General features: G+C 49.5%; 2 protein-coding genes across 2 annotated transcripts in view; both read left to right on the top strand.

Annotated features, from left to right (window-relative positions):
* Positions 1 to 6,094, top strand: part of ETH_00014410 (arginyl-tRNA synthetase, putative) — a gene marked incomplete at both ends in the record, with an annotated part of 7,617 nt that extends 1,523 nt beyond the window's left edge. The window contains 7 exons of the mRNA XM_013377514.1: positions 1,175 to 1,307; positions 2,299 to 2,461; positions 2,708 to 2,833; positions 3,512 to 3,606; positions 3,964 to 4,140; positions 4,675 to 4,836; positions 5,589 to 6,094. Coding sequence (XP_013232968.1) covers positions 1,175 to 1,307; positions 2,299 to 2,461; positions 2,708 to 2,833; positions 3,512 to 3,606; positions 3,964 to 4,140; positions 4,675 to 4,836; positions 5,589 to 6,094 — 1,362 coding nt within the window. The remainder of the gene's footprint in view (positions 1 to 1,174; positions 1,308 to 2,298; positions 2,462 to 2,707; positions 2,834 to 3,511; positions 3,607 to 3,963; positions 4,141 to 4,674; positions 4,837 to 5,588) is intronic.
* Positions 6,095 to 8,791: 2,697 nt separating this feature from the next.
* Positions 8,792 to 9,735, top strand: ETH_00014405 (uncharacterized protein; the record flags this gene model as incomplete). The annotated part of the gene is made up of 3 exons (XM_013377513.1): positions 8,792 to 8,845; positions 9,073 to 9,301; positions 9,398 to 9,735. 3 exons carry the CDS (start codon positions 8,792 to 8,794, stop codon positions 9,733 to 9,735), a joined length of 621 nt encoding a protein of 206 aa, XP_013232967.1.
* Positions 9,736 to 9,978: the final 243 nt, after the last annotated feature.

Raw genomic sequence — 9,978 nt, 5'->3', positions numbered from 1 at the left:
CTTGTGTTGCTGCTCGTGTTGCTGCTGCTGCTCCTTGTGTCGCTGCTCGTGCTGTTATGGCTGCTGGTGTTGCTGCTGCTGCTCGTGTTCTTGCTGCTGCTGCTGATGGTGTTCGTGTTGCTGCTGCTGCTGCTTGTGTTGCTGCTGGTAATTCCACTCGTGCTGCTGCTGCGGCTCGTGTTGGGACTGCCGCTGGTGTTGCTTCTCGTGCTGCTGTTGCTGCTCGTGCTGCTGCTGCTGATGCTGTACGTGTTCCTGGTGCTGCTCCTCCTGTTGCTCATGTTCCTGCTGCTACTGCTCGTGTTCTCGCTGCTTCTGCTCGTGTCTCTGCTGCTGCTGCTGTAATGCTGCTTGTGTTGCGGCTGCTGCTGCAGCCCATGCTTCTGCTGCTGCTGCTAGTGTTTTGCCATTGTTGCTATTCCTGCTGCTTCTACCGTTGCTGCTGCTGTTTTTGCTGGTGTTTACGCTAGTGTTGCAGTTTCATTGACTCAAACTGCTGTTACCAGTGCTACTTGCTGCTTTGCTGCTGCTGCTGCTGCTGCTGTTGCTGCTGCTGCTTTGAATGAAGTCTAGGCGTTGAGAGCATTTCCCATGCGCGCTGCTGTTACTACTGCTGCTTCTGCTTTAGCGGCATTTGCTTTATCTGTTTCTGCTGCTGCATTTGCTGCAGCAGCTGCTGCCACTGCTGCATTTGCTGTATCTGCTGCTGCTGCTGCTGCTGCTGCTGCTGCTAGGCCGTCTGCTGGAGTTTGTGGGCCATGAGGTGGACCGCGTCAACCACATTGGAGACTGGGGCACTCAATTTGGAATGCTGATTCAATACATTATGGAAGTTAGCTGCTGTTGCTGCTGCTGCTGTTGCTGGTGCTGTTGCTGCTGCTGTTGCTGCTGCCGTTGCTGCTGCTTACGCCAGACTAGCAGCAGACTGGGGCGCTCGATATGAAACGCTGGTTGAACACGTTGTAGAAGTTAGCTGCTACACGTGCTGTTGCTGCATTTGCTGCTGCTGCTGCTGCTGCAGTAGCAGCCCAGCCTTGCTGCAGCGCCTTTCGCTGTGCAGATTTCCCAGCAGCTTCGGCGAGCCGAGGACTCCCGCTCCGCGTTTAGGGTTTAGGGTTTAGGGTTTAGGGTTTAGGGTTTAGGTTTTAGGGTTTAGGGTTTAGGGTTTATGCAGGAGCACCCGAACTGCGCAGTGGAAACCCCTCAAATTGGAGATCTGCAGCTGCTTTATAGAGCAGCAAAAAGCAAATTTGATGCAGCAGAAGATTTCAAACAAAGAGCTCGAGAAGCTGTTGTTCGACTCCAGGGTATTTTTCTTTTTTTTATTTTCTTTTTATTTATTTCTTTTCTTTTTAATTTGCCGCTTTCTTTTCTTTTTATTTTGCTCCTCTCTTCTCTCTTCTGTCTTCTTTTGCTTTTCTTTTTTTCGAACTTTCTCCCTTTCAAACGAAGTGTTTATCTGTTGCTTGGGGCTGCTGCTGCTGCTGCTCGAGGTTTTGCTGCTGCTACTGTTGGTGTCCCTGTTGCTGCTGTCCGTGCTCCTCTTCTCACTGCTGCTGCTGTTCTCGCTGCTGCTGCTGCTGCTTTCATCCCTGCCACTTCTGTTATCGCTGCTGCTTTACCTGCTGCGTTTGCTATTCTTGCTGCTGCTGCTGCTGCTTTCATCCCTGCCACTTCTGTTATCGCTGCTGCTTTACCTGCTGCGTTTGCTATTCTTGCTGCTGCTGCTGCTGCTTTCATCCCTGCCACTTCTGTTATCGCTGCTGCTTTACCTGCTGCGTTTGCTATTCTTGCTGCTGCTGCTGCTGCTTTCATCCCTGCCACTTCTGTTATCGCTGCTGCTTTCCCTGCTGCGTTTGCTATTCTTGCTGCTGCTGCTGCTGCTTTCATCTGCTGCTGCTTCCTTCATCCCTGCTGCTGCTGCCTTCATCCTTGCCGCTGCTGTTGCTATCCTCCCTGCCACTGCTGCTGCTGCTGTTCTCTCTGCTGCTGCGATCCTCCCTGCTGCTGCTGCTGCCCTCGCTGCTGCCACTGCTGCTATGCTGCTGCTGCTGCTGGTATCCTTCCTGCTGCTGCTGCTGCCGCTATCCTCCCTGTTGCTGCTGCTCTTACCCTCCCTGCTGCTGCTGCTGCCGCTGCCCTCCCTGCCGCTGCTGCTGCTATCCTGCTGCTGCTGCTGCTACCCTCCCTGCCGCTGCTGCAGAAATCCCGCTGCTGCTGCTGCTGCTATCCTCGTCGCCGCTGCTGCTGCTGCTGCTGCTATCCTCGTCGCCGCTGCTGCTGCTGCTGCTGCTGCAGCTGGAGATCCTTTGGCGCGTCGATTGTGGAGTTCAATTTGCGAAGTGAGCCGCTGCGAATTTGAGAAGGTTTACAGTCGGCTGGATGTACACCTGAGAGAAATGGGAGAGTCGGCTTACAACGAAATGCTTCCTTCAGTTATTCAAGAGTTGAAAGACAAAAAGTAAGCAGCAACACCTGCTGCTGCTGCTGCTGCTGCTGCTGGACTCGTGCTGCTATCCAAAAGTTGAAAGACAAATAGTAAGCAGCAGCGCCTGCTGCTGCTGCTGCTGCTGCTGCACTCATGCTTGTATTCAAGAGTTGAAAGACAAAGTAAGCACCAACACTTGCTGCTGCTGCTGCGGCTCTTGCTGCTGCTACTACAGATGCTTCGTTTGCTGCTGCTGCGCCGCTGCTGCTGCTGCTGCAGCTTGCTGCAGGAGAGCGACGGAGCTTTGTGTCTCTTCACGGCAGCAAATCCTGTGCCGCTAATGGCTGTAAAAAGAGATGGGGGTTATGGCTATGATTCTACAGACTTAGCTGCCATTCGACACAGGTGGGGTTATTGTTCTTTTGGTCTTTGCTGCTGGTGCTACTGCTGCTGCTGCTGCTGCTGCTCTTCGTGATGCTGGTGCTGCTCCTGCTGCTGCTGCTGCTTCTGATGTTGCTGGTGCTGCTTTTGCTATATCTCCTCTCGTTGCTGCTGCTCTTGCTGCTGCTGCTGCTTTTGCTGCTGCTGCTGCTTTTGCTATATTTTTATTTGATTTCTTGAAAACAGTTCTGAAAACATTAGCCTGTTAATTTCAATCCTTCTTTAATTTAAAGAGGAATTGTGAATATAACACAATTTGAAAATGGAAAAGTTTCTGAAATGGAACTTTTCATGAATTCAAGAAAACTTGAAATGAAAATGGTTTATAAACCAAGTCGAGTCGGCAAAGTTAATGAAATTCATGATATTAATTCAATTAAAATAAATTTAATTCAAAAACTTTTTTAAAAAGGGTTTTTGAATATTATTTCTTTCAGTTGAGTCAAATCTGGAGATGAAAAAGTGCAGGTTCACGAAACACCGTTTTAGGGTTTTTCCGGTTTCCGCCGCGTCTTTCATTGATTCCTCTTCTCATTATTTCCTATTTATTATTTATTTATTATTTACTTACTATTTTAATTTATTTTAATTTATTTTTATTTGTTTTGATTTGTTTTATTTATTTGTTTCTTTGCTTTCTAGGCTGGTAACTTGCAAGAATGACTGGCTCATCTACGTTACCGATATGGGCCAAGAAGAGCACTTCATGAAACTCTTCGAGGCCGCCAAAATGGCAGGTGCGCCAAACCCTAAACCCTAAACCCTAAGCCCGAAGCCCTCGATTGGTCAGTGTTTCGCGTGCATTCCTTCGTGCCCATGAAACAGGGCTGTTTCGGCTCGCGTGCAATTTCCTGGAGCTCTAGGGTTTATTGTTATTGTCAAGGGTATAGGGTTTAGGGTTTAGGGTTTGTGTCTCAGGCTAGCATAACAGTGCAAAGTCCAGGGTTTAGGGTCTAGGCTTACGGGTCTGCGTTTCAGGCTGTGTTCCAGTTTCCGTGTTCCAGGTTCCGAGCTCCGGGTTTAGGGTTTCGGGTTTAGGGTTTAGGGTTTCGGGTTTAGGGTTTAGGGTTTAGGGTTTAGGGTTTGCGCCGCAGGTTGGTACTCCCCGGGCGCGCAGCGCTGCTGCTTCGCGGGTTTCGGAGTGGTTCAGGGTTTTGATGGAAAGAAATTCAAAACCCGAAGTGGCGAAGTTGTGCGACTTGTCGATTTGCTCGACGAGGCGGTTTCCAGGGCCAAGGAGGAGCTGCAGCGCCGCGCCGCAGAGGAGCAGGGTCGGGTTTAGGGTTTAGGGTTTAGGGTTTGGGGTTTAGGGTTTGGGGTTTGAGGTTTGGGGTTTGGGGTTTGAGGTTTGGGGTTTGGGGTTTGGGGTTTGGGGTTTAGGGTTTGGGACTTGGGGTTTAGGGTTTAGGGTTTGGGTTGGTGTACGGGGAAGCGAGGGTTTGGACGGGCTGGGGGGAGATTTTGGGGCCACAGAGGTTTAGGGTTAAGGGTTTAGGGTTTATGGCCTGGGGATGTTTCTTCATCTGTTTTTCTTTGCTGCCACTGGGGCCAGCTTTCTGCTGCGTACGAGATCCTAGAGTTTAGGGTTTAGAGTTTAGAACTTGGGGTTTTCTCAAGGGCTTACTTATCGCTATACGTAGAGAAGCTACTAGTACTGCTGCTGCTGCTGCTGCTGCTTGAGCATCGCAGAGGCCTTTTCGCTGAAACCCTGCAGGGTTTAGGGTTTGGAAATAAGGGTTTGTGGTTTAGGGTTTGTTTGAGCTGCCAGCGGCTGCCTTCCAGCTTGGTGTTTGTGTGTCCTGCAGCAGAAGCAGCAGCAGACGAGGCTGCTGCTGCTGCTGCTGCTGCTGCTGATCTGGATAAGAGGGCGCAGGTTCTGGGGTATTCGGCAGTGAAGTATTTCGACTTGAAGCAAAACAGAACCACCGATTACCAGTTTTCTTACGACCGCATGCTGGACTCGCGGGGTGCGTGAACCCTAATTTAGGGTTTAAACCCTGATTTAGGGTTTTAACGCATTTTTAGGGCCTAAACCCTATTTTAAGGTTTAAACCTTAATGTAAAGTCTAGACCTTATTTCGGGGCTTAAACCCTAATTTAGGCTTAAAGAAGCCCGAGGCGGTCTGGCTCTCAGGCGGCTAGGTGCAAACACCCGAGAGCGCCGCAGCAGCTCTTCTGAGCCTCGCTGTTTGAAGGGTTTAGGATTTAGGGTTTAGGGTTTGGGGTTTGTGTTTATCACTAATGCTTATTAAGTTTAAAAGGGCTTCTAAAATAAAGCAGAGATAAACTCAACACTCAATAGTGCTGCAACTTAGAGAGGCTGCATGCGCATTGAATCCCTAAAGGCGCTCTGCTGCTGCTGCTTTTGCTGCTGCTTTTGCTGCTGCTGCTGCTGCTGCTGTGAACTTCTTTTATTTTTTGCTGCTAACTAAATGTTCAGGGAATACCGCGGTGTATCTACTCTATGCCTATGCGAGGATTTGCGCCATCTTCAGAAAGGCGGGGGTCGACCCCAAAACCCTACCACCAAGTGCTGCTGCTGCTGCTGCTGCTGCTCTTGCTGCTGCTGCTTTTGTTGCTGTTGCTTTTGCTGCTGCTTCCCTTGCTGCTGTTTCTGCTGTTGCTGCTTCAACTGGCGCAAGCAGGAGCTTGTTTGCTGCTGCAGTTTGTTGAAGTTTCTTTAGTTTTATAAAATTCTTTTTTTTTCTTTTTGCCTCAGGTGCTTTAAAAATCAAGGAGGCCAGCGAGCGGCAGCTGGCCTTTTTGCTGCTGCAGTTTCCTGATGTTGTCTTTGGCATTTTGGATGACCTGCTGCTGCACAGGCAAGCAGTTGCAGCAGCATCAGCAGCAGTGGCAGCAGCAGCAGCAAAAGCAGCAGCAAGTGTAGCTGCAGCGGCAGCAGTAGCACTAGAAATAACTGGTGCAGCTCTGCCCGCAGCAGCACAGCTTCAGCAGCATCGCCTCAGCCACCGCAGCAGCAGCAGCAGCAGCAGCAGCAGCAGCAGCAGCAGCAAGTGTGGGATCGCGTTGCGTGTGGGTGTCTGCAGGTTGGCGGAGTTTGTGTACAAAACGACTTGTTTGTTTTCGGACTTTTATATGAATTTAAAAGTTTTGGATTCTGAAGAAGAGACGCAGCAAAGTCGTTTGCTGCTGTGCGAAGCCACGCGGAAAGTGCTGGAAACTGCTTTCTTTATTCTTGGGATTACCCCGCTGCAGCGGATCTAAAAAGCTGCAGCGGATCTAAGAATACCATTTCTGGAACTGAATGCTGCTGCTGCTGCTGCAGCAGCAGCAGGAGAATGCTTGGTTGTTCTATTTATCCATTTATAAATGTGAAATTCGAAAAGAATTCCGAAAAATGCAAAGTCGACAAATGGGAACTGACTTGCCCGCACGCGCTGGAGTGTACAGACACCGCGAGTGCATGCATGCATGCATGCGTGCATGCATGCAAATGGCATTTGCATGCATGCATGCATGCAAATATACATTTTCCCGAATTTTTCGGAAAGTGTATTTATCTGTGGCTTATATGAATGAAATATGGATAAATATATATATTTATGAATGCATGCAGCATGTGTTTTTGTCTTTATGAAAGTTTGGATTCATAAAAACCCAAAAATGCCAAAATATATATTTATGCAGAATAAATATATTTACAAATAAACATATACACAAATGAATGTGCTGTATGTACACAGAATTGCGCACTTGTACATATGTAATTGTACAATTAAAAACAAATGTAACTACAAATATATTTCATATTACATTATCTTATTAATAATATTATATATATACAATATGCATATGCACATATATATTATATATGTTATATATATTATATATATATATACGTATATATAATAATATATATACAATATATATATGTATAAATGCGCGCACACAAGTTAATGAAAATACATTAAAAATAATCAATCAAAAGCAATTAATCAAAATTATTAATTTTGTAAAAAGCAAAACGAACACAGTGTACGTAAGCTCTGCATGCAGAAACGCAAATGCGCATTTATGTTTTCTGGAATTCTATTTGTGAATTCAATAGCGCCTTTTGCTACAGCAAAAATAATCCATTTAATCCTTTTAATATTTTCTTTTCTTTTCCTGCTCCTTCACTGGGGGTTTTCTTTCGCTTTGCTTCCTAACTACCTGACGGGTGGACGGCGCAGCAGCAGCAGCAGCAGCAGCAGCAGCAACAGCAGCAGACAAGGGTCCGGGGACACGCCGTACGGCTAGCTCGCTTGCAGCCAGCTGCCTGGGCCTGTCTGCCCAAGCAGCTGCTGGTGGCTAGCTAGCTAGGTAGCCACCATGCCAGCTAGCTAGCTAGCTGGCTGGCTAGCCAGCTAGCTAGCTGGATAGCCAGCTAGCCGCCTTGCTAGCTACCTGCTTGCTGCTGGTGGCCAGCTAGCTGGATGACTGCATGCTCAAGCAGCTGCTGGTGGCTAGCTAGCTAGCTAGCTAGCTGCCTTTTCAAGCATCTGCTGCTGGTTAGCTAGCTGGCTAGCTAGCTAGCTAGCTGGCTAGCTAGCCAACGAGATGCCTAGCTAGCTGCCTGACTAGGCTGGACTTGTGCGGTTTTTTAGTTTGGTGTGGCGAATAGAAAGAATTGACAAGAAGTCTCCTTTACCTGGGCCAGCTGCTGCTGTTGCTGCTGCTGCTGCTGCCGTTGTTGCTGCTGCTGCTTTTGCCGCGGTTGCTGCTGCTAAAACAGCAGTGCTAGGTGTTTCGTCCTAACCAGCCGAGGGCAATTGGGATTTATGAAGAGTATGTTTGTGCATTTTAAAAGTTAAATTTATTTATTTATTCATTTATTTATCTATTAGTTTATTTGTTCGTTTGTTTTAAAGGGATTTTGCAGCCACAGAAATTGAACTGGAAAAGAAATTCCAAAGCGAGCAGATTACGGATTCAACTTGACTAGCTGTCTAGACACCCAGAGCTGCGCAAGGAAGCAAATGGAAATGGAAGCAAAGCAAAAATAAGCAGCAGCGGCTACCTGCTGCTGCTGCTGCTGCAGGTGCTTCTGCTGCTGTTGCTGCTGCTGTTTTTGCAGCTGTACTTGAGCAGACACAACTGCAGCAGCAGCAGCAGGAACAGCAGCAGCAGCGGCAGGAGCAGCAGCAGCAGCAGCAGCAGCAGCAGTTTCTGGAGCTGCTGTGTAGAAAAGAAAGCGAAATTGCGAATTCATATAAATTCATATAAATGCGAAAATGCTATTTTGCATTTAATTGAATTTCTATCTAACATTTGGAGAAGTTTTGCTGGTACAGTGTACGTACAGCTCACGGGGCTGCTGCTGTCTGCAGCAGCTGCTGCCTCTCCTGGTCCCTAGTCGGCTTTGCCGAGCCGAGTTAAGCGAGGCTTCTTGACTTAAAATCCTTATTTTTGGATTTTAATTTTGTTTTGCTCCAATTGCTGAAAGAATTAGAGGCTGGAAACGCACAAACCGACCCCCTTGCTGCTGCTGCTCCGGCGGCGCTGCCGAGGCGGTTTCGACTGCGCTCCAGTGTACGTACACCTCAGCAACCACAAAACTAGCACCGGCCATGAATGTTGCACTGTCAGATTCATTTAGAGGACACACACTTCCCCTGGGCGCGGTGGCACGCAGGATGAGCGGGAACAGCAGCAGCAGCAGCAACAGCAGCAGCAGCAGCAGCAACCGCAGCAGCAGCAACAGCGGCAGCAGCAGACATCGCTTCAATCCCTAGCGCAGCCTGTTGCAGCATCTGTGCTGCTGCCTCTGTGTTGCGGCTCTTCTCTCCACCCGCCTGCGGGTCATTACGTCGTCTGCTGCTCATTTTGCTGCTGCTGCTTGTTGCTGCTGCTGCTTCTCAGGCAAGCTGCAGAGGCATTCAGCCGGAGCCCCTCCCAGGGCTGCTGCTGCTGCTGCAAAACATGTGGGGCCGCATCACGGAGTCCTTTAGCAAGGTTAAGAAGAAGGCAGATGAGGTGCTGCTGCTGCTGCTGCTGGTCATTTTGCTGCTGTTGCTGCTGCTGCCACCACAAATGGCCCTGTTGTATACGTCAGCTCTTCTTTTGCTGTTCTTCCGCCCGGAAGCATACCTACTGCTGCTGTTGCTGCTGTTGCTGCTGCTCGGTCGAGTGCTTCGGTGCTGCTGCTGCTGCTGCTGCTCCTGCTGCTTGAGAGCTGCAGCTACTGGTGTTTGCTGCTGCAGGTAGCTTCTTCTGTTCAGTCTGGCACAGCCCTTTTATCTCGCGCGCGAGATGTGCTGCTGATTTTGGGGGGGGGCACGGAGCATGCTGCTGCTGCTGCTGCTGCTGCTTTTGAAGGACTAACAGCAGAGCAGCTGCTGCTGCTGCTGGAGGAGCAAGCAGCAAATGTCAGGTCGCCAGACGAGCTACAGCACGTGCTTCACATCTGGACCACCCTGCTGCAGCACGACGGTAAGCAGCAACAGCAGCAACAGAAGCAGCAGCAGCAGCAGCAAAACTCGTAGAAGCAGTCTTTAATGCTGCTGTGGTACTTTCTTGTTGCTGCAGACAACTCAGACGCTCCCCGCTTTCCGTCTGGTGACGTGGAGCAGCAGCAGCAGCAACATGAAACAGCTGGCAACGGCTCTTCTGCAGCAAACCCCACAGCGCAGCAGCAGCAGCAGCAGCAGCGGGCAGGCAGCGATTTCGCGCAGCAAATTTCGAAGGAGCAGCAGCTGCTGCGCGAGCTGCAGCTGCCCCAGAAGTTTCTCAGTCCCGACTTCGGCTTTGCAGAGGTCAGTTTTACAGAAGTCAGCGGCAGCAGCAGCAGCAGCAGCAGCAGCAGCAGCAGAAATATTAGCAGCAGCAGCAGCAGCGGCTGCTGCTGCTGCCTTGGGTTCCTATAGGAAGGGAAAGATAGAGTGTATAAATTGTAGGGAGCAGTTGGTTGGAGCTCAGAATAAATAAGAGTGACTAAACTGCAGTGCAGCTCCATTATAGCTGCCGCTGCTGCTGCTGCTGCTGCTGCTGCAGGTGTTGTTTCGTTCTGCAGCGCCGCAGCTGCTGCTTCGGTCCATCGCGAAGCGGCCGCAGCTGAGGGCAATTATTCTCACGAGAGTGCAGCAGCACACCTTGCTGATTCACCGCCA

The sequence above is a fragment of the Eimeria tenella genome, genomic scaffold (assembly GCF_000499545.2).
Source record: "Eimeria tenella Houghton genomic scaffold, Eth_scaff54, whole genome shotgun sequence".
Classification (NCBI taxonomy): Eukaryota; Apicomplexa; class Conoidasida; order Eucoccidiorida; family Eimeriidae; genus Eimeria; species Eimeria tenella.
Note: the sequence above shows the minus strand (reverse complement) of the source record. Positions and strands in the feature narration are given on the sequence as shown.